Source organism: Fulmarus glacialis, unplaced genomic scaffold (assembly GCF_000690835.1).
Source record: "Fulmarus glacialis isolate BGI_N327 unplaced genomic scaffold, ASM69083v1 scaffold11050, whole genome shotgun sequence".
In the NCBI taxonomy this organism is placed as follows: Eukaryota; Metazoa; Chordata; class Aves; order Procellariiformes; family Procellariidae; genus Fulmarus; species Fulmarus glacialis.
The window spans coordinates 19,370-42,902 of record NW_009188419.1 but is presented as its reverse complement, the minus strand read 5'-3'; the positions used below and the strand labels follow the sequence as shown (position 1 = coordinate 42,902).

General features: G+C 36.3%; 1 protein-coding gene across 1 annotated transcript in view; it reads left to right on the top strand.

Moving 5' to 3' along the window:
- Positions 1–23,090, top strand: part of LOC104077373 (A disintegrin and metalloproteinase with thrombospondin motifs 6) — a gene marked incomplete at its 5' end in the record, with an annotated part of 52,216 nt that extends 29,126 nt beyond the window's left edge. The window contains 5 exons of the mRNA XM_009578585.1: positions 4,707–4,836; positions 8,243–8,447; positions 14,885–15,061; positions 16,279–16,435; positions 22,434–23,090. Of these exons, the coding sequence (XP_009576880.1) occupies positions 4,707–4,836; positions 8,243–8,447; positions 14,885–15,061; positions 16,279–16,435; positions 22,434–22,543 (779 nt within the window). The remainder of the gene's footprint in view (positions 1–4,706; positions 4,837–8,242; positions 8,448–14,884; positions 15,062–16,278; positions 16,436–22,433) is intronic.
- Positions 23,091–23,533: the final 443 nt, after the last annotated feature.

Sequence of the window (23,533 nt, the reverse complement as noted above, 5' to 3'; positions counted from 1 at the left end):
TAATAAATAACGTCTGACACAGATTTTTTTGAAAACTGAGCACAATGATAGTTTGTGTTTATAATACGTCAGAATACTTTCATATTACATAGCTCCTCAGAAATGAATTTACTGAGGCTGACAATTTTTAGCCAAAGCCTAGAAGGAAATGTGTCTGATGCCAGTAGGAAATTCAGTGTAAGCATAACATTACTATCTATGCTATCCCATAAATATATTTGTGAGAACAGTATGCGTCATTAAAATGCTTAATTCTAAAGCGTGTATAAATTATTATTTTTAAGCAATTACATTTGAGGTAAATATCATTATGAAGGCAATATTCAGCCTATTTTATCAGCCACCAACAGAATTAAGGCAGCTTGTGATAGAAAGGATAAATGATTATTCATCAGTTGGAGCTGAACATAAGTTCTGTATCAACTAGCAGCACCATGTTACTAGCATTGCTGTTTGGCTAGACCTTTTAAATACTATTTCTTGTCATGGTGGCATTTGAGTAGAAGATTGCAAAAGAAATACTCCTACTCAGGTTGTCAGATCTGATTTTAATTATTCTCATGTGTTGGCAGTATTTGCATAGATTATAGAATTTAAAGTGAATCATCTTGTCACAGCTTCTCAAATATTTAGATCTTCCACTTACTTGTCAAGAACCGAAGGAATCTGGTAAACATTTTTCTGTCTCTTTCATGCTGCAATTGATGTCTTTTCTCTACTAAAATAATACTAAAGGAGTAGAGAACTTGAAGAAAATAATCTCTCACTCTCTGTGTGTGTATATATGTGTATATATATAGAAAAAAAAAATAACAACAACATTGAACTACTAACTGACTTGAAATTTTGAAGAAAAGTATAGAGATCTAGAAATAAGTGACAAATGGGGCAAAGCGTAACGTGATAGGTCATCCTTGACTAGCCAGATATATTTTAATATAAAACTAATTTTCTAGATCAAGGAAATGTAGTAGATTCTTTTGTTGTCTTTTGTTGTCACCTAACCTAAAAAAGAATTAGGAAAGATTCGTAGACAGGAGCCGCGCTTAAAATGTAAATTACGGGGCCAAAAGCAGTGAGCCTAGTGGGCTTCTTAAATGACTCATGAGACTTCAGTTTTTCTTGTTCTGATGGGAGCATAAAAAGTAGAAAGCTCTGATGAAATTTGCTGACAGTGCAGCGCTAGGAAACATATGGGGAAGACTGGGACATGTTGTAGTCATGATAAAGGCAGATTTGATTTTAGGATGTATTTATTTAAAAGTATTAATGACACTGGACAAGGCACTAGTAAAATCCCTCTGGAGTATCAGGCACAGTTTGCATTGTGGCTGTAATAAACTCAGGTGTGAGCAGCTGCACGGAAGGGTTGTGAGGTTGACCAAAGGAATGGTGTATCTAACAACACAGAGACTGCAAGAGTTGACTTGTTTAACACAATAGTTACTTAAACTGAAAGACCATTTTGACTTTAAAATACTAAATTGGCAATAAATGCATCTAGAATAGAAATTGGAATGCTTATAGTAGTCACAGGTGTGAAGTTCAGAGAAGAAAAATGTACCAGGGCTTAGAGTGGAGCTTGATCAGTTTTTGAAAGGGGTTATGTGGAGTGGTTCCCAGCAATAGAAGGGTGTTGCTTCTAGTTGTATGTTCCAAGTTCCTGTGTTCCAAGGTTATTTAATTGCCCTTATAGTGCAAGATCTCACTGACTTTCAGCATTATATCATTTCATGTAGTTGAAATACTAGGTGCTGAGAATGCTATAAATGGAACGTCTTTATGTGAAGCTCTGAAATCTTCGATACCTGATGGATGAATATCTGAAAGAGAGCATTTGTATGTTAACACAATCAGCCAATAGCTGTGGAGGCATGTACGTCAGGCCCTTGAGGGTCCCCCATGCTAATGATTTGAGTTGTTGCTCAATTCCAGCTGCACCTAACTATCTAGCAAAATGATTCTTTTCCAACATGTAAAGACATAAATTGAAAATTAGAAAAAAAATGGAGGTTGAATACTGTTCAAAAATGGTATTTTCTTTTTAGCTTCATGTAGATTTGTGTATGTAGGATACACTTGGAAAACAGTCTGGCAGCCTTCTGCGCCGTTTAGTGGTACCTACCATTGTCTAATGCGGCATCCAGATACATGTAGAAAGACGAGTTAATGGAAGAAGCTGATTGGTTTACCTGGCTCACCTGTAGGACATACGTCTCATATTAATCAGTACCTTTTTCATAAATAAAGCTTACTTTAAAATGATTGTGATCTTTATGGACAACCTGAGATGCCAGACATGTGTGAAATGATTTACAACCTGATTTAAAGTGCCTACTTTGTGAAGGTTATGTATAGCTGTAATCAAAAAGGAGATATCCCAGCAACAAAGCTCCGGGCTCTGGATTTAGATACTGCAGTAGAGTGAAGACTCCAGCATTAGGCATCTTTGGTCTCAACATGGTTAATGATTTTGAGGTGAGGTGAGGAGGCAAGTGATTTTGAGGGTTGATAGGGTCCTCACGTGCTAAACAGGCATCCCATAAGAAACAGTATGTTGAGTGATGAATCTAATTCCTCTCCTGCTTGTCAGGAACATGAAATTAGAGTTGAGGACACATGGAACATTTTTGTGTGCTTAGGATCCGAACTGCTGGGTTTTCCTGAGAGTATTTGAATTAACAAGGCTCTGTTTTTACGTGAGGGATAATACGCTATTTTGCAGGATGCCATGACAGTTATCTGTTAAATGGCAATTCCCTGGTTGCAGAGTGAAGAGATTTCAGCTGGGAGTACATCTGCAGAAGAGTACTCTTAACTGTGTGCAATAGAAAGTTGAGGCGTCTAAGAGGGTAGCCAAAGGGAAGATTTTTTTAATAAGCATTCTGGGCCACAGTGCAGCCAGGGATTCAAGATTCATGGGGCCCATGTCAGAAAGACAAAAAAGGGGGTTAATCTATAACCAGAAAATAAGACATTCGTCTAGGCAGGTGTGGATTTTCATCCGTGCTCTCAAGATGGTTTAGACATTTTATATCAGACTGTAGTGGAATTAAAACTAGAAACAATCTACAGAGTAGAAACGACAGTCTTGCCACCTTAGCTAAATTAACCACTAAGTCACAGAAGTTATGGTGTGCTCATGGGAATTAGAAATCCCCTCAGCGTGAGAAGGGATCATACCTACTCCTGCATGTGCAGCCTCATGGAGGGGTACATGCCATCCTCAAGACGCATGAAAAAGGAGGTTACCATTTTCCCCATGTCCTTCGCACATAACGTCATGAAGACATTTCACATGCCTCTGTGTATAGACTGGGAGACTTCTGTTCATAGCCAAGCAGGATGCTTTGTGGGCCAAACTTCAGGCATTTCAAGGCTACGCTTGACTCACTGTTGGAATTAAATACCTGAACTCTGTATAGGTTACATTTTAGGAACCAAAGTAGGAGATTTGATTCTTGTCCGTAATGAATAACAAAACAAGCAATTGCAAGGTAAGTTGTTTAGATTGTTTAAAATGACTGAAACTACAGATACTTGGTGAAAGAAATCCCATGTTTTTAGTGGGATGTTTAGTGTCTGAAAAACACATTTATATAATTAATTTTATTACCGCACATCTACCTCCTATAAAAAGCTTGTCTTAAAATGAAGAGAGGGCTGTAAAGTAAAGTTGGCAGATATTTGAAGCCAGGATGTTTTAATGTGTATTTAATTGTATGCATTTCCCGTTTTGGAAGAAGTTAAATAATTGCTTCTGTTTTTAAGAAGGATTCAGGGTTTTTTGCAACTTTATCATACAAATAATCCTATTATTTCAGTATTATGACTACTCATGTTCAGTAAGAACTGTATGTGCATTGTAGATCCACAGTCTTTTTATGCTAGCAAACACCATACAGCTTGCTCTAAAAAGAGAGGAGGAGGCTGTGTGTACTACTCTTCACAACAATATTCTGAGCTGCACTGTTGTCATATCAATGGTTCTTTAATGCCTTTCTTTAGATCCTGTTTTTTAAAAATCAGAAAATCTGCTTAACCGCTACTTTATAATGTTGCCTTGGCAGTGATATGTCATTATGTTTTGGGAATAATAATCAGTTATAAACTGCCCTGTTGATGGTTAACCGTGAAAGAGGAGCTGGGAGTGCCAGACAAAATGAGCATTCAGAGAGACAAACTGCATCTTTCAGAATGAATAATACTTGTATTATTTTAATGAAGAAAATGTTTATAGGATGACATGTATAAAAATGCAACACTGTTTCCCAGTATTGCTGGTTTATTTTAAACCAGAGCACATAAACAATAATTCTGCATTGAAGTGTGACCACATTCTATTTGGTGATGTTTTCTTTGGAAACTTAAGTGTCTTTTACTAGGAGAGGAGGGTAGACGGAAAATGGATTTTGTGCAATATACAAATAAAAACAATCTGTTAGTAAATCTATAAATATATTCCCTTTGTTTTAGAAAACAACAGCAATTTAAAATACTCTCTCAGTGGGGTGGCCTAAAATGGAAGGAAAATAAAAGATTTATTGTGGTCAGGGGGCATTCAGTCAATTGGAATTGACACCCCTGCAGCATTCAGCCAATTAAAGTGGGATGGGAGGATTAATAATCAATAGGTGAAATACACTTTTACTCAACAAGTAGATGAGCAAGAATGATTAATTAATGGTGTTTCATTTCATCCCAAGGTGTGCAGAAACAAGAGGTGGTGTGTAAAAGGCTGGATGACAACTCCATTGTACAAAACAATTACTGTGACCCTGACAGTAAGCCTCCAGAAAACCAAAGAGCCTGCAACACTGAGCCTTGCCCACCTGAGTAAGTCACTAATGTGTTTTGCATAGATAGAAAAGTCTTTGTAATCTATAATAAATCCTGTTGACCAAATGTGTATACAATTCTGATCTAGTGTTGGGGTCCTGTCTTACCAGACAGGATATTTGGTTTTGGTTTTTGGTTATGGTTTCTTGTTTCTCTGTAATCAGTTGTGGAAAATACATACTTTGACCTAGAGGAGGCCTGATTTGACTGAGGAACATTGGTGTTTAAACTACACAAAGCAGCTCAAACATTGTAAGTAAAAAGATACTAGCAAAGCAGTTCCTTAGGGTGTAAGTGTCAGATGTGGTGAACAGTGCTCAGAGTAGAACTTTGGGTTGAAGTGTTCACATGAGAAATGGCAAACACAGAAACTGCGTAGTAGACCAAACCATTTACTGATAATAGTTTTGTCAAACATCTTTCTTTCCAGGATACTCAGTGGTGTAAAGTAATGCTGTGTGCCTTTAGGATTAGGTGCCTACTTGGTTACGTCTATTTAGTTTTATTTTTAAAGATAGCTGTATGCTATATATTGAAAAGATAATTAAAAACACAGCAGCTCATTTGTTCAAAAATGAAATTTGGCAAGGACCTATAGCATAGCATAATCTTACTACAAAAGCTGTTTAGAAACAGTTGTAATATTTTGCAGTAGAAAATAATTTCAGCATATGCACAACAGCTCCTTATGTTTTGAGATAAATAAAACTTGTGGAAAAAATGTGGAAACAACAATTTATTGATTCACAAGCTCTGGTTAGTTTAAGTTTGGTGATAATCTGTAGCTATAGCTGTAGCAAATCTAATTGGACACGAAAATCATTAATGCTGATTAAAAAATGTAGATATTGCACAATAAAGAAATACTGTGGTGTCTTTTAAATGTCTCTTAGAAACTGTAAAATTGTAGCATGAAGGACACTGGGAGGAATGAGACAAGACTGTAATGCATTAAAATCCCAACAGGTCTTCATGAAGCCAGTTTCTTCCTAGAGTATCAGCTGCTTCCCTGGTGTGGTGACTGGTTGCAGGATGGCAGAGCAATGTCTTCTACACTTACTCCCCCTGTGTCATGTACCATACTCATTTGACATAAACAGAAGTGAAGCCATTACACTGCTCTCACCTTGATTGTGTTTGAATGTGAATGTGCTGTCTCACAAACAGGTCTAAAGTAGGTCTAAATCATTGTCCCCACAGTCTATGTGTAAATATATGTTTACCCTGCAAGGATGTGCACTTGGATTCTGTTTGGATAACACTGTTTAGCATGGCTATAAGTGCACTAACTAAACTCTCACACCATGTACCCGAGAGCAGAACTTGGGAAGTGGTCATGTTTGGTCAGTTCCTTTTTACCAAACACATCCCTATCTCTTCCTTTGTGTGGCTTAACTATTAACGAACTAGCACTTTAAAAAGTAGTGTTTACATAGTTATTCAAAACTAGTTTTTTTATTTTTTGCACTGACATTATTTAAAAAACAAAACGAAGAAAAAACCCCCAACCCACAAAGCGGGACACTTCTGGATTCTCCGTCCAGTACAGCAGGGACATTGATGAACATGGTGAAACTCAAATCATCAAGATCCAGAAAGTGGGTAGTGTGTGTTAATCAGCATCTGCTTGAATATGTCAGAGCAGTTCAGCCCACATCTGCCTCCATTCTGATGTTCCTCACAGGGTGAATACAAAATGCCAAACTCCTAAGGAAGGGTTCTTGATTCCTGATCCTGTAAGTAGTCTGGAAGAAGGCTGTTCAAATAACAGATAGTTACCCAAAGAAGTTTGACCCTTTTGGCTGGAAGATTTATCACCCAGGAAGACTTACTCTTTACATAGAGTAAGCCAAGTATTTCCTTTTTTAATTAACACAATTCCGCTTTCCTTGTGGTGTATACCAAAAGTTATGAAAATGTTACTCTTTCTAACTGAATGCCAGTTACATTATATTTGATGTCACTGAGCAGCAGCAAAGACTGTATTTATTCACAATATTTTGTTTGTTATTACAATAAGTAACTCTTAAAGTTCCAGATTTCAAGAAATGGTACAGGTAACTGTCATAGTTCTCATGAATTATGAATAGTACTGTCTTGTCATACAGTATAAACATAAAGGTACCTGAGAATGCATTTGAGCAAATCACACTGCCCACTAAAAATTAACACTTCAGCCTCTCCAAAGCAGCTTCTAATTCTCCCTACTGTGGTAAAAGTGTAAGTTTGGTGGTGAAGAATCATGAATTAATTCTCTTTTGCTGGGAAATTAATGACGGAATATGGCATATTTGTTTGCATCTCTGCATTGATCTAGGTTCATATTAGGATATATTACACATTCTGTAACACAAGACAGGACAGCAGTACATTTATTTTGACAGAGGCTTCAGAAAATGACAAATCTTATGACGCAGCTCCAAGCATACCTCCAGGAACATCCACAGTGACTGACATGCCTGGCATTTTTGGCATGTTGGCAACATGTGATAGCATACTAAACTTCACCTTCATCCTTTGCAAGGATGATTCAGGCAAGTGTATCTAATCAACATATGAAATATTGAAGACCAAATGTGCTCGAGATTTCCAGTCAATTGAGCTGCATTAACCATTCATCAGTGGGGGTGTGGGGGGGAACATTACAGCCAGATTAACAGCTGCTTTAATCTCTGCAGCAACACAAAGTAATCTAAATATACTGTACAACTCCTGACTTTTACTATATACACGCAAACACTCAGAAGTTCCTCCTAGCAGCTGTCATGCAGTACTTTAAATTTTTTAAATATTTGTTGAGGTCATTATTTTATGTGATGAATTCATGTTTTACTAGTGTTAGCTTTACTTACTCTAATAAATAAGAATATTTTGCTTTTCAGTATAGCCTTTTATAAAAAAGTTTAGAAATGTTTCATAATCAGATGTGAACTCTCAGAAAGCTCAATTTTGAGATAAAATTATTTTACTGTAATGGACCTAGAGAGACAACCATCTTGGCTTTTAACTTGTGCTGTAACTTACAGCAGTGGTTCCCAAACATTTCCAGTTGCAAACCACTTTCGGAGAAATAATTTCAGGCAAGTCCAGTACAAATCTACTTAAATAGCTGCAGTTTTGTCAGGGTCAACACTCCTTTCTAACTGCTATAGCCTCGGCTGGAAATTGCTGCTCTAGAAAAATACAAAGTAGTATTATTATTGGAAGATATGATTGCAGTGAGACATAAATTAAAATGTTCAGTAAAAAGACCCATAAGTTTCTACTTTATTTCACCATGAATACATGTATTGTTAACAATGAGTTAGGTTTAGTAATTTAAATTATTTGGATTCTGGGTTTGTGCAATTTCTACTCTGTTTTTGAAATGCATTAACTGAGTCTTCTAACTTTTTCTATCCAGATGGTTTATAGGAGATTGGTCAGAATGCAGTAAGACCTGTGATGGAGGAATGCGTTCACGAACAGTTCTTTGTATCAGAAAGATTGGACCTTCTGAGGAGGAGACACTGGACAATACCAACTGTTTAACGCACCGGCCTATTGAAAAAGAGCCCTGTAACAATCAGTCCTGTCCCCCACAGTGGGTTACTTTGGACTGGTCAGAAGTAAGGAAATTTTGCTATGTTAGCTCATTGGTAATGGTGGAGACAAGAGCTCTGATCACTGAATATTAGTACATTTTCTATTGCTGCTTGCTAAGTAAAGGATTAATAAGAAATTCAAAACCTCATAAATTTAGTATTGAAGCAGCTTTTTCTTTTTTCTTTTCTTCTATGTTGTCAGTTCTGTTGTTTTGTTGAACATTTGAACAATTATGACCTTGTTTTATTAATCGTAGTAGGAAAATACTAAAATACGAAATAGAATAGTAAAGTCGTAAAAAAACCCCAATGAAGCAAAAAAACCCTAGAATAGCCATTTGGTATGAGATAATTGTCTTAAAGAAAAAAGCAATTTCCATTTCCATTGTTTTTTGAACAGGCAAGTAGCTGGATAGTAGAGATAGTGGGTTTACAATATCAGAAGCCAGAATAAACTGCTTTTTTTTTTTTTCTGAAGTAACCATGCTGATTAAAGCATCACCTTTCTTAGCAACATGCCTCCAGAGGCATGAAAGTTGATACTCTCTTTATTAAAGAAAGAACATCTTTCATTAAGTATCTGTTATATTATAAGCCAAGTTTATACTATACCTTGTTCTGATTGAAGTATTAAATTTGAAGAATGGGAACCAGTGCAGCTGAAAGGAAAGGCAGATACATTTGAATGGGACTGCATCATAGGCATATCAGAGTGCAAAAATGTCTGTATACTTTTTCAGATCCTTGCTCTCCGGGACTCCCATCTCACCCCATTTTTTATCTCAAAGTACCCTTTGGAGTACTTACGAGTTAGGATTTCCTGAATTTCCATGTCTGTGTCCTTGCTGTCAAATGCAGCCGTATTATATAATTGCTTTCATAAATTGATTAAACTATGTTTTAAAATGAGTTAATTTGGTGGTTTGTCCCACTGCTTCTTGGAGAACTATTCCAGAACTTCAATCTTTGAATTGCAGGAAGTGTTCTAATGTTCTAGGTCCATTCCAGTTTATGCCTGTTTGCTTTTGTTACCTGAAACAGCTATTGTTCCTATCTTCCTTTCCAGCTATTGTTCATCAGAAATGAATAAATCTTGATCACATTCTGCTTTCATGTTTCAGTTTGAAGTCGTCTTTTTGGGAATGGATAGCTCGAGTTAAAAGTATTTATTATCCCTGAGGAGGTTTCACATATGCCTCATTCTTTTGTTTCCTGCCTCTACTGAAAATACCCATAACCTACAGTGTATCAGTAGACCCTAAATAAGCTTCTTCTGTTCCACAGCTATCACACATTGATTACGTAAAGTCATCTTACACTCTCTTAATATATCCAGATCTTTATCCTCCTTTTTTCATTTCTTGGTTGGTTGTTTTTTTTTTTTTCTTTTTTCTTGAAATGCGTGCTCTTGCATGTCAATCTGCCAAAATTCACTTCCTTTCAATTATTAGTGTCTTCCTGGTTGTCCAGCTCTTTCTGTAGAGCATACCTCTGTAGCATCAAGGTCAGTTAGTTACCTGTGCTGTCTGCTAGTTTCAATAATTTCAGAAACACTGAACAACTGAAACTACTTTTGTATGAAGTAGACTGAAAAGAAATATGAATCAGGTCAGTCCTATGACTGATCCTAGAAAGTCTTTGCCGGTAACATCTCTGAAATCCTAAACTTTACCCAGTTGTCATTCCCCTTTCAAATACTTTACTGAAGCCCAGGTAGGTTAGGGCTGTTGCACTTCTTTTGTCTAAAAAAACGAAAGGAGACTCTATTAGAATAAACTGGAGAGATTTACCAATGATACACCCATGATTCATTGTATCCCATTGTCTGTGTACTTGCTTGCCTTTAAACAGTCTTTCATTCAAAGTGAGTGATAAATCTCTGGATACTATAAAAAAGGTTGATATGCCTGTCGTTGCACAGATCTCTTCTATGCAGATACTTTTAGCTCCAAAAGTTGTTACAGTTTCTGGAAATTCAAAGCATAAAGAAGGAAGCCTACTAGCAGCACTATGAGCACTCGCAGCAGTGGTACAGAACAGCTGTTACCATAATTTGTTAATACAGGTAATATAATTCACTAAATCACAGAATGGTTGAGGGTGGAAGGGACCTCTGGAGGTCATCTTGTCCAATCCCCTCTGCTCAAGCTTTTATTATTATTATTATTATACACATTATTTTTCTTTGAACAAAAGAAAAAGGTGTCATTTTGCTGTACTGTTCAACTGGTTTTGTTCTGTAAGGAATTATGAATGAAATGCAATTTAAGTGAGCTTTTACATCAAAGAAAAATCTTCTAAAATATAATGTGAACTTCTGAAATTTTTTTGTTCTCATTAATTTATCAGACAGATGCTTTTGCTTATATTCTGAGTCTCCTGTTATTTGTACCAGGTTTTGTTAATATTCCACTATCGTAAAACAGATAAGTCATTCCCAGACTGTACCTCAATCTGTCTCTAGTTTATTCAGTTTAAGATAACAGGTATTTTTTTGAATCAGTTGTATAAAAAGCTGTAGCTTTATACCCTGAAACCTGTAGAAAAGTGGTTTCTTTCAGCAGCTTTTCTCAGTGTAGATCAGGACCTCAAGAAACCTAGAAATGGCACAGTGAATCTTAAAGTGTGTGTCGTTCTACATGCAGAACAATATTTTTTTACCCCACTGTTAGCCAGCATTTCACACAAGAAGTAGGGCATCAAAATCAAGGCAGAAAAGGTATTAAATAGTCCTTGTCCCTACCTGAAAAGGTGTATTCCAGCCCTTTGAAAATGAATCTGACCTAGAGCAGCAAGGAAAGGAGTGAGAAGGAAAGAATGGATAAGTGGGAGGGGATGTTCAGTTGAAGACTCTATCATACCACATCTGTGGCATTGATAGTTTGTAAGCTCTTTGCATCCATTATCACAGTACTTTATTTCCAATTGGAGTATATAGGCATCATCTCAGTACTAACAAATAATAGTATCCATATGACAAGTTACAGAGCCATAGGTATATGTCGCCTATATACTATTGCCCTTTAACTACCTCCTCGGGACATTGCTCACTAATACATCATCCTTAGAGCTATCAACATTGCCACCCTCATAGGAAGCTTGAACAACTTTTCAAGGCCTTCATATCCAGCCTTTTATACAGCAGGAGCATGTTAGAATTTTGAATAAAATCATTCTAATGTAAAGATTCAAGCTCTGCTGAGATTCTGGTTGTGATGGTATTTAATCAGGATTGTGAAAAAGTGCCGACTTCTTTCTGGTATGAATTCTGCTTGCTGTAGCTTGGCAAACTGTCTTGACTGATGACACCATTTGAATATACTGAGATTCTCAAATAGCTTTTTTTTTCTGTTCAGGGTTCCCAGAAATAGAATGTATTAAAATCCCTATAGTATATACATACAAACATTTATACATACGTATTTATATGATTTTCTGACAGAAGCATGAAAAATGAAAACGAGTGAACTCAAAAAGTGAAGAGTTGAATACTGCTTCCACTGAAACCAATGGCAAACCTTGCTACTTTTCTCTGGAATGCAAGTTCTAAAGTTTTATTTTCATAATCAAAACTAGCAATATGTGATACAAATTAAACAATTATAGAACTCTCATATGCTAAGGCACTTGTTGAGCATCAATATAGTTACACATTTTTTTAGTCTTCAATGATATTAATAAGAAATTCTGTATCTTTATGGTCAGAGAAACAAAAACATTTTGTAAACATAGAGATTAAATTAAGTCCTTAGGAGAATGTAAAAGTGCTTTTATCAAATAGTAATTAAAGCTAACAGTATCTTGCCCAGTGGAATGTAGTCATTCTTGGGTAACGTCAGTTTTGCCATAAAATTTTTCACGCTTTGCGATAGTTGAGCTTTGACTGAAATTATTCTGTCCACTGTAAATTACTTCTTTTCTATTTTTCCAGATAGTAAAATAAACTGGCAGAAAATAATCTAAGGATTTCTTGGGAAGAGCTTTACCAGACAAGCACACTTACTTTGCATTCATATTACCGTTAGTCATGACTTCCACTGAGTGAGTCAAAAATTCTAGAAGCATTTAATAATGGAAGACATTTCTTCCTGTTTTTGTTTGTCTGGGTATTTTGTCTTGTATTTGCTTTGGAGACATACATTCTTTGTTGAATTCTATTGATGCTTTCTATTTTTGGTCATTCAGTATTGTTGTAGGCAACCTATTTCCTTACTTCACTTTCATTTCTGGGGACAGGGTGTAGTCCGTCTTATTTAGTGGCTTAGACATAGATAAAAGAACGTGTCTTCAAGCAGGACTAGAAAATGGACGCACCTAAACTCAAATTTTGATCCTCAAACTCTTGCTTATTTGCTAACACATTTTAGAGATTATGAAACAGCATAGGCACATTGGGTTTTGACATTTTTGACAAGGTCCTTTCAACTTAATCTCTTTTCTGTTTGTTTTTGACAGAATGCTTAGTCACTGAGAAGAAAAGGTTGAGTGCAAGTCATTTTTAAGCACTCAGCTAGGAAGGGGCACTTGCTTCTGGTTCCTGCTTAAATGTCATGCATTTTACATGAAATATTTGTGGGAGAAAGTACATGCAACATTCCATGGAATTTGGACCAGAACTGAGGAGTCATGATCATGATGCTGAAGACCTCACATATTCGTTGTCATTCTTTTTTGGTCTCTATTTAGCATTAATACTCTTTTTGCAGTTCAGCCAGAGAGATTGAGATCTTTCTTCTCTTACTTCCCTCCTTCCCCTAGTTTTCTAGTAGGCAGGTACTTAGGCTACACAAGATTTGGGGTTAAAGCCCCTTCAATATGAGGACGATTGAACCTGGCTATTCTGTATCAGAATTCTAAATGCTGAACTACTGTAGATAAAGAGGCAGTACCTTGATAGGAAAGGATAGAATAGGATAGGAATGGAAAGGTTAAATTTTAAGGAACGGTTAAATTTTAAGGAAAGTGATTATATACCCAGTTCTGGATAATAAACTCCAAATGCAGGACCCATCTCTTTGCAGTCCAGTTTAAGAATCTAAATCTAAGCAGAGATAATATTTAGGATAAACCTGTCCCTTCTGTATTGACTAGTTTAGGTGGCTCCCACTGAGAAATTTTCTTAAAGATCTTGTTTTGAGGTATATATATACTGGGAATATCGATACCTTACATAGCACTGTGGAACTGTTTTAAAATTTCTTTAAGTTATGCAGAGATAGTTCAGGGTTAGGCATAAAACAGTAAAGTTTGGATCACTGTAGTAATTTTTTTGAAAATGAATCTTAGGGGTTTTTCTTTTTTCCCCAGTAATACACTGACTTGTTTTGGATGTGTAGAAGGCCTTTGGTGTGCGACCTTCAGTTCCACATAGTATTATTTCCCAGATAATGTTTTGTCCCTACAGCTGCTTTCTTATGAAAGGCAGTTCTACTCTTGACAGGTTTAGCATGATCTGTATGTAAGGTTTATGCTATCAGAAACTGATTCTGGTCCAAATACTGCAGATATGCTTATGGGGTAAGGGTTAACATGCCCATAGAGAATTCTAAAACTGTGCTTGCAAGATCTCCTGGTCAGATATTAAAGAGGGACTGATTTAGGGAGGTTTTTGAGTTTTAATTTTGTTAGCACTTCTCTATTCCCCATTCTGCAGTTGTGCTAATGTAAATGACAGTTAATAGTCAGTAGCAAAAAGGAAGGAGAAAGAGGGGGGACAGATGAAGAAAGAGGAGGAAAAGCAGAGGTCATCAGACCTGCTTCTTTTCAAATTACTGTTTTATTATCTGCTTGCTGTTAGAAATGAGCAGAGTAGTGATAAAAGGAGGAAAAACAAGAACTGTGTGAAAACAGAATTAAAATCTAATTAGGAAAGGAGAGAAAAGCATACATTGTAGGAGAGGGCACAGTATTTCTATCTGAATAGTCTGGTTTCTATGGAGTCCAGTAAAGCATTTATCTTCCCATATGTTTATTGAGGAAAAAAAGTGTTCATTGTAGCTCAGTAGTCTGTAAGTGAGGTGGCGAAAGACTGTACTAAGGTTATATTAAGAACAGAGGGTTCTAATTTCTGAAATGCACATTCAAATTCGTTTCGTAACAGTGCTACCTGTGGCAGACCTTTCTACTTTGCTAAGTGCTTTTCTTAAACCTAACTTCAAGGCTCTTATATATAAAAGTAAATACCAAAAAGTAACACCATAGCCTAAATATAAATAGCAAAGGAAATCTACTTTTATCAATTTAAAACTTACAAAACTTGACCTTAATAAAGCAATCATCAGTCAACTTGTTTGTGTTTCTAAACATTTTAAAATTATCATTATCCTCTTGGGAAAATGGTGATTATAGTTTAATTGTAAGACCATGAATATATTCTCCTGTTTTCCATAATAACATTTCTGACACTTCTACCAGCTTTTTAATGAGATTTTCATTATTTATTTATATCAATATTTTTTCAGTGCACACCGAAGTGCGGCCCAGGATTCAAACACCGAATTGTTCTGTGCAAAAGCAGCGATCTTTTAAAAACTTTTCCAGCTGCTCAATGCCAAGAGGAAAGCAAGCCGCCAGTCCGCATCCGCTGTAGTTTAGGCCGGTGTCCTCCTCCTCGCTGGGTTACTGGAGACTGGGGACAGGTAAGATGGTTCATATATGTATTTATTGCTGTTAATCTCCTACGCATTAGCACCTTCTAAGGATAAGATGTTGCTGGAAATGGGTAAGAGATGTTCCCATGATTGAAACAAAAGCTTCTCCCCTGTTTGTCTCAGATTGAAATGTGATTCTGAATGATAGTTGTCTGCTGAACTATAAAGGATTTGCTGACAGCAATCTAGTTTCTGTATGCATTTTTTAAAAAATTAAATAGTCCTTATTACAGTTTGTTTGGAAGGGGATTTTGGGATGCAGCAACGTTACAAGGTGTAGTATTTTTAAAACACATTTAACTTCCTTGAGAAACATGACAGAAATACAAAGCCAGTTGCTATTTTATATAAGATATATATCTATAGCCACCAAAAAAACTTTGAGATCTGTATAATTTTACATAAAATACACTGAATTATGAGACAGGGAGCTAAATTGTTACAGGACAGGCTGAATAGTGCTGCCATTATGCAGCGTTTCTAATTACGATATACTATACTGACTTTGTTCTTTCTTTATGTTTTTGCATCTCAATTGTGATCAATGGCCTGTTTTTAAAGTAATAATGTTTCAGTTTCTAAGTTTGCTGAGTCGTTTGCCACTAAGGAAAATAAAACACTTTAGCTTAACTAACCAGGGGACAATCATTTGTGGTATTACAGTCGAATCAGCTTAGCTTTTATAGTAGTTGTTCAGATGCGCGTTTATCTTAAATTGATATTGTACTAATACCTCTGCTTAGTTACAGAAATTAAAAAATGTTTTGAGACAGCAAAGCTGAAAGATAGTTTCCTCTTTCCTTAAAAAAATGTCCTCTAGGAGATTTGAATTTTTGTTCTCCTTGTTTTTCTTCTTTATTCTAAAGTGATTATTTCTCTCTTGAAAACATGCACTTAAACTCAGACATGGTATATGAAGTAGTGTAAATTATATTCTTATACCTCAGATCTGAACTGTTCAGGGAGCCAACATTGCATTGTGTTTTATTTTCTTTGAAAGACAAGTGCTCGCATATAGTGTCAAAAAAGAAAAATTCTAAACTATTTTATGAAAATTATTTTCTGTATTAACCAAATCTCTTCAGACACCTGTCGTCTTTAAAATTTGTGCATGTGTACTATTCCTGATTGCTTTCCTGTTATCTTGTTTTATATTTAAAAATTGGATCCAAATTGTTTTACTTTTTTATCTTTCTTATTTTTAGTGTTCTGCACAGTGTGGTCTTGGGCAACAGATGAGAACAGTACAGTGCCTCTCATACACCGGACAAGCATCCAGCGAGTGTCCAGAAACACTTAGACCTCCATCAATGCAGCAGTGTGAAAGTAAATGTGACAGTACTCCCATTTCCAACACAGAAGGTAAGTTTGCCATCTTAATATAATTATTCTGGAAAGAGTAAAGTGACATGGTCAGTATTACTGCATTAATTTATTAGTAGAAGTCTACATGACATCATTTCTCAGACTGTGAATGAATTTTTTATAATTATTTTCTAATTAGTCATTGTAGTTCAAAGGTGAAGTCAATAAAAACCTAAATACAGGTTCTTTGTTTAAAAAAAACACTCTTAAAAATATATAGCCTAAGTCATGGACAAAATACTATTGTTTTGTGTCATTAATTTTCCAGTCTCTTTATTGGTTCAATGGAAATGTCCATAATAGCAGAGGGAACATGATATACTTCTCATCCACTGACCTTCTACCAGCTCCATCAGTGGTTAACATAACAATATAGTGGCAAAAATAGTTAATTACATGTTAATTGAAAGACTGGGACCACTGATTTAATGCTACATGGTGCTACAAGCCTGTTCTTATACTTTGACTTACTTGTCAGCTTCTAATTAATTTTTCATTTCTTGAATTTATAATGTCTGTTTGAAATAATTACAGTATTTTTTACATGATACAGTCTAATTTAATCAGACTATTAACTAGTTCATCATAACATATTTCTGCTAGAGGATATATTAGATAATAGTGGTTCCAGATCTGAACTCATAAATTGTCCATGCCAACATTTGCGGAAATGCTGTCTTCAAAGTAGAATTGGAGTGCTAGGCAGTAAAAAAAAAAAACTTTCCTCATTGATTGTAAAAATTTAGGGTAGTTGCTCACCACTCTACTCTATATTTTATTTTGTGTGGAAGGGGAAAAGGAATGAAAAATTACCAAAACACACATGTCCAAAAATCAAGAAAGATTGCACAGCAGTAGTAGTTCTTTTAAAACAGTTATTCCCTAAATTTTGATATTCCCTAAGTTTCGAGTACTTGACCACAATGTCACTAACACTGCTCCTTTTAATAAAATAATCTCTATGCAGTATATAATGGAATATCTTTTACACAGGTTCTCCAACTGCATTAGAGTTTAATATTCTATTTATATGGAACAAATAACTCTGATTTTAAATTTAAAAAAAAGGCAAATTTATGCCACAGTGTGCCCTGTTTGGTGTTCATTCAATACCTACTGTATCCAGGTTCACACCATAGATTCAAAGTTATCATAAAAGTCTGTCAAAGATGTCTGTGATGAAGAAGGAGCATACTAAAATCTTCCCAGAAATACACTGATGATTCGGTGTATAATCACCGTAATTTACTGCTTGGAAGTTTTAATTTTAAATAGAGGCTTATCATTCCATGTTGTCATTTGAAAAACATCTTCATAATAGAATTTTCTTTGGTTATTTTAATTCCCATTTTTATGTTTAGTGCTCTCAAGTAATCTTTACATGATGATTATCAATCTAGGAAACTTTATGCCCTTTAAAGCTCAAAGGCTAAATGATATTTTATTTCCAAACACAGATGTTGACTTTTTCCAAAGTGAGGAAGGTAATAAAGTACTTGTAAGTGGGCATGATTTAGTCCCAGTCTTCTCTTAATTTCAGGATGACAAGGTTGTATTGTTACTTATAGTCATTACATTAGTAATGCTTCAATATTTTCAGGAAAATATGCTAATCTCCTATAGATGAATACTATCAGGGGTTTTCTGTGTGTGATCTATGTACATTGGGTAGCAGTGGAACTGTGCAGGGTAACTATGAAAAGTAAACATGTTGGTAATAGTGTTTTTCAGGGACCTACACCTTCACTGGAAAATTTTTGGGATCCACAAATAGAAAATGTTGAAAATCACTTACATAGTATTCCAGATGGACTTCAGCTCTTTGGCCTGTACTCTGAATGCGCCAGGCGTGAGCCAGCTCCTTACTGACAGCCATGTAGCCTCATTAGCGCAGTTAGGAAGAATCAACGGGAAAAAAATACAGCACAATCTCTTCCAGCAGATACAGTTCCCAACACGTTGCTACTTAGCATCCCATTTTTGCCTATGTTTATACTTACATTGAAGGTATTTACTGGAAACCACTGATTATTTGTAAGTGATTAAGTGGCTCAAATGGCTCAAAAGTCAATGTAATCTCAAAGTTCATTTAACACTGAAAAATACCTACATCCTTTCAGAAGAATCTTGCAGCAATCCATGAAATGCTAAGGGTGCCCTATCCCAAAACTAGACAAAAATTTTGTCTTCAAGGTATTTTTTCATTACAAGAAGGACAAACTGAGGGTTTGCAGAGTAATGTGCATGTATTGCACATTTTCTGCCTTAAAAAAGTCCTCAGACACAAAAGGAGGTGACATCTCTTGTGTTAGTAAAGCGTTAGCCTTTAAACAGAGAGGCATACCTTTTTCAGCATACTAGAGATGATGGAAAGCTTGTAAGATTTCAAGAACTAATTAATCCTAAAGAGCACAACTGTTTTTGGAAAGATACTACTTTCTGAGAAAGAAATATTTGAGTTCTGGTATTTGCTTGTGAATGTATTTGTGAGAGGGGCATACTGTGCCTGTGCACTCACTTCTGTCTCTCTCCGGGTGCAGTGGGATGTGAACTGCGTATCAGTATTTGGGTTTCAGGGAAGGAGTCGGGTCTCTCTGAGGGAGGGTTCTGTCCCTTGGGAGTGCATGTGCGTAGCAGAGCATATCTGCTCGCTCGTGGAGACTTTGTCCGCATGGCGCCTAGCAGCACTGCCTCGTGCTTTGGGCCCCACTGCAGGGCAAAAGCAACTTCAGCAACAGGTCGTTGGTTTGCAGCAGGGTCAGACTAGCTGAGGGGATTCCCTTCCTGCGTCAAACCCCAGCAAACCTCCTGATTCCCTTCACTTGCCAAACTCCAGAACTTGCAGCCTACAGAACCCATTCAGCCATTTCTGGACAATTTAATTTTGCTAACCCAAGATAAGAACATACATGTTTTTGAGGAAGCTTGAGACACTCTGGAGTATAATGATCACGTTGGTAAAGCTTGGAAGCACTTTCCTGGGGAAAGTACGGGTTGTTTACGTAAAACGAGTCAAAATTTTGGGGATACAGAAACATTAAAAGAAAGTTGTGATATATCTTGTTACATTTTACACTGCTTTAGCTCTTTGTTTTCTTTAAACTCTTCATTGGTGATTTAGGATATTGTAGATGGGATTTTGATGTACTGCCACTGATAAGGTAACATTGCATTTGCTGCTGGAAGTGAACTACAGGCAGCATGTACCACACGATTTGAAATGTATTCAGAATTATTTTTTGCTCTTAAGTATATATATGTCTGCTGAATCTAGACTGCTAAAGGCCATCTGAACTTTTCCTGAAAAACTATTTTATCTATTTTTATATCATTTCAGTTTTCCTTGTATTTTGTGTGATATGTCTTTGCAGTCTCTTTAGCTGAAGGCATAGTAGCATTCTGTGATTTTATTACTGTAACATGATACTTAATATTGTAATATTGTCTGATCTAGCGACAAAGTTCAGGAAGGGAGAGTTTAATACATGTAGCTTACTGAAACTTATTAACAGTAGTTACTAGGAACAAAAAGGGCTCTGCTAAACCTCTTCCATTCAACCACAGTCCTATGAAGAATAGGCTACTTCATCAGCCACCATATCTATTTCAAAACTGATTTTTAAAGCAGAAGTTGTGGGCAACTTCCAGAATACTGTCTCACTGCTGTCCAAATGGCATTGGCTGAGCAGGGTCCAGTTTTAGTCAAGAGGAAGAATAATTTAAAGAAACATGAAATAGGATAATTTCAAATCCTACTTTTAGCAAAAATGCAGTTAGTGGCTTTACCCGTATTTAAGTAAATACAATGTGCATGAGGGTTATTTTTGGGATTGAGTGAATTTTTTACATCGCTCAAGATCAAGTAAACCTTTTTATTCCTCACTTCATTTATAATTCACCATCTGTCTCTCCTATATTCCCAGTCTTCATAAACACAAGGACCTGAACTATTTCTGGAAAATATTTGACCTCTTTTGGGAAGAGTTTTTGAAACTCAGTGAAACACAGTGACCATGTGTGGTTGCTGATAGAGAAATATGTCTGTTTCAACCAGCTACCCCCAATGTCTTTTCTCCTGCCATCCAACTCTGTTTCCAAATTGAGAATTAAAAAATCAGAAAAGTAGTACATAAAACATGAGGTAGGTGGAGTAAAAAAATTACAATAAAAGCACTATACCTGTGTTAATGAAATGACAGTTTAAATCATTTCATGACCTCTACTTATCTAGCTAAAAGCATGCACATTGCCATTATCAGAAATACTGTTCAGTACAGACCCTGAAGTTCAGCCTCACTAATGCTTTCCTAGGTTCAAATACTGAAAATTCTTATCTCCATTTAACTTGTTACTACAGTATGCTTGCAGTGTGAACACACTGTCCATAACTACCTGTTCCAGAGAAAAAATAATGTACTAGGAGATTGTATGTAGAAGGAAGACAAATGGGAGTAGCTGAATGATTGTACGTGCTGATTGTGTTTGTTTCACTTGTACATTTTTTTTTCTTACCTGTTTGGTGTGTCTATTGTCTCTTTCATATTTGGCTTACAGACATCTTGCAGTCAAGGACTGTTGTTCTGTCAGGCCTTGGAGCAACAGTGTCCTGGCCTCCAGTCTTCACTTCTAGATATCAAACCAATACAAAATACAATAATGGTCAAAGTACTGCTACTTCATCTCCTTTTTGTTCACATTTTCTTTATAGCTGTTGTAATTTGAGAAAGATTGTAGGAAGAAGCCAGTTTGAAATACAACCTTAAAAGAGTAAAAACTTGCAGCATTCTTTTGAGACAAATAATTTTCTGAGAAATTAATCTAACTTCATTCTTCCCATCACTTAATTTTTGTAATTCAAACTTGTGTGTTTTACTTTTTCTTCAAATACATCTCTTCCATCTTCCTACATGTGAGGCAAAGCTCCTTGCCAAAGTCCTATCTTAGTATCAGTCTGGAAGGAACTGTGCAAATGTTTTAAACTAAAAATCCCCTATCAGGCATCTATCGCAATATTCACTCCAGTGCAAAGGAAATCTGCAGCAGCCATATCTGAGCTATAGAACCTGAGTGTACCCCTGAGCTTTCAGATTCAGCTGTATCTCCAGCTATATCACAATAAGAACTGAGTGTGGACCAAACTATTCCATTCCCTATTCCCACCTTCTTTCTGCAGAAAGGAAATTGAGCCAGAGGAGAACCACAGCATATTCCTGTAGTGTGCTCCTGTAATGTACCCCTACAAGTCACATTAGATACAACCTGTGTGGTATGGAAAAGAAGGAATCCTTTCTCTGCGTGTTTGAGCTCGTTCTCCCTTCCTGGGAGAGTTACGTGCCAGTATGACAAGGGCTGCTGAGGCAGTAAGCTCAGCATATAGGGAAGACAAAACTATGAAAAAAAGCTCTTACATGTCTATCACAGGCATAAAAATGGCTTTTCCTCCTGCATAAAGGAAATTGTGGATGTGTGGAACCAAGCCTAAAGTATAATCCACCATTCAGTCTAGTCACTGAGCTCACACTGTTGGTGCCTTTATTCATAACACTTGTTGTTTTCTCCATCCCTGTTTGCTGCAATGCACATTCTATTTCAAGGATTCTTATAAATGCGGAGGCATGGTACCAAATAGCGCAAATCGTGTTAGGTTTTGGATAACCTCTCATGGATGGATAAAATAACTCCTGAGAAAGAAGCTATAAAAGTATTGTAAGAAAAATGACTTACATTTTCTAGCTGTGTAAAGTGATCATTTATCCCAATAAATGATAATTCTTCCAAGACAAAGTGGGCACATTTCTAAATGTCTGGGAGAGAAGCCCTGCAAACATTTTTATGGCTTTTTAAAATATATTGTGTGCACTAGGCGGGACTAGAAAGAGTAGTTAACAAAGAGGGCAAGGTGGATAGATTGAGAAGCAGCATGTTAAATGTAAAATTTTCTTTGTACTTTAATTTTTATTTCTGATTTTTCCTCTTTAATTCTCTTAATTATTAGAGTGCAAAGATGTGAATAAAGTGGCATATTGCCCACTGGTGCTGAAGTTCAAGTTCTGCAGTCGAGCATACTTCAGGCAGATGTGCTGCAAGACCTGCCAAGGACACTGACCCACAGAAAGCATAAGAATGTGCCTTGTTATTACCATTGTGGAAAAGTGTCCATCGAAGAGGACCACACAGCGGAATGAGATTGACGTCCTTGCAAATGCATTACCCTGTGGAAAACGTAACCACTGGTCAGCCCCAGCTGACAGGATATCAATATTATTTTAACTTCTGTGAAGTGGGATTTATTAATCCAAAGTGCTGGACACAGTATAAGGAGGGCATGCCAAATTGGAAAGATCCACACAACACATATAGAATAGCTTACTGTGGAACATTTGTGTTCTTTTGACTAAATCAAATAGTCTGTTTACCTCCTTGGACCATTAAAATAATTTTTATTATGGACTTAGCAATGACACTGAATCCATTTGTATTTAAAACTGTTTAAAATGTAGCTGTTATGACTTGGTCTACTATGGAAGTAAAAAAGAATCAAAAAAATGTTAAGTCATACATTAAAAATGTTAACTATTTTATCTCACGACACAGCACCACAATTTAAATTATAAAATGATCTTGGAAATGTTATTTAAGGAGCAGAAATTAAAAAAAAAAAAAAAAAAAGTATTTTTCCTTCATTCCACCTAATTCCCTTTGGAGTAATCCATATTTCCTGAACACTGCTGTGAGCCATGTATAAAGCTATACTAAATAGAACTACCATGAGGGACTTAGTTTTAAGAGGTGCAACAGTTATTGCAGTGGTGCATGAAATACAAGTGTGCTCTGAAATGAAATGAAATCTGTGTTGCAGGTTTAGAGCCATCTTATCATTGTACAAGTGAAGCTGAGATTTCCTCTGAAAGGGAACATATTTCAGTATCATGGAGGAGGCAGACTCCAACAGTGGTGAAGACTGTATTGCCAGCTCCTTCACTACTACCGTACAGGTTGCTTAGAACTTACACTTTGACTCCAGCTCACTTTTGTTTACAACACCAGCCACAAAGAAGAAACAACTTTGTGGGCATCTAGATCTGGTTTACATGT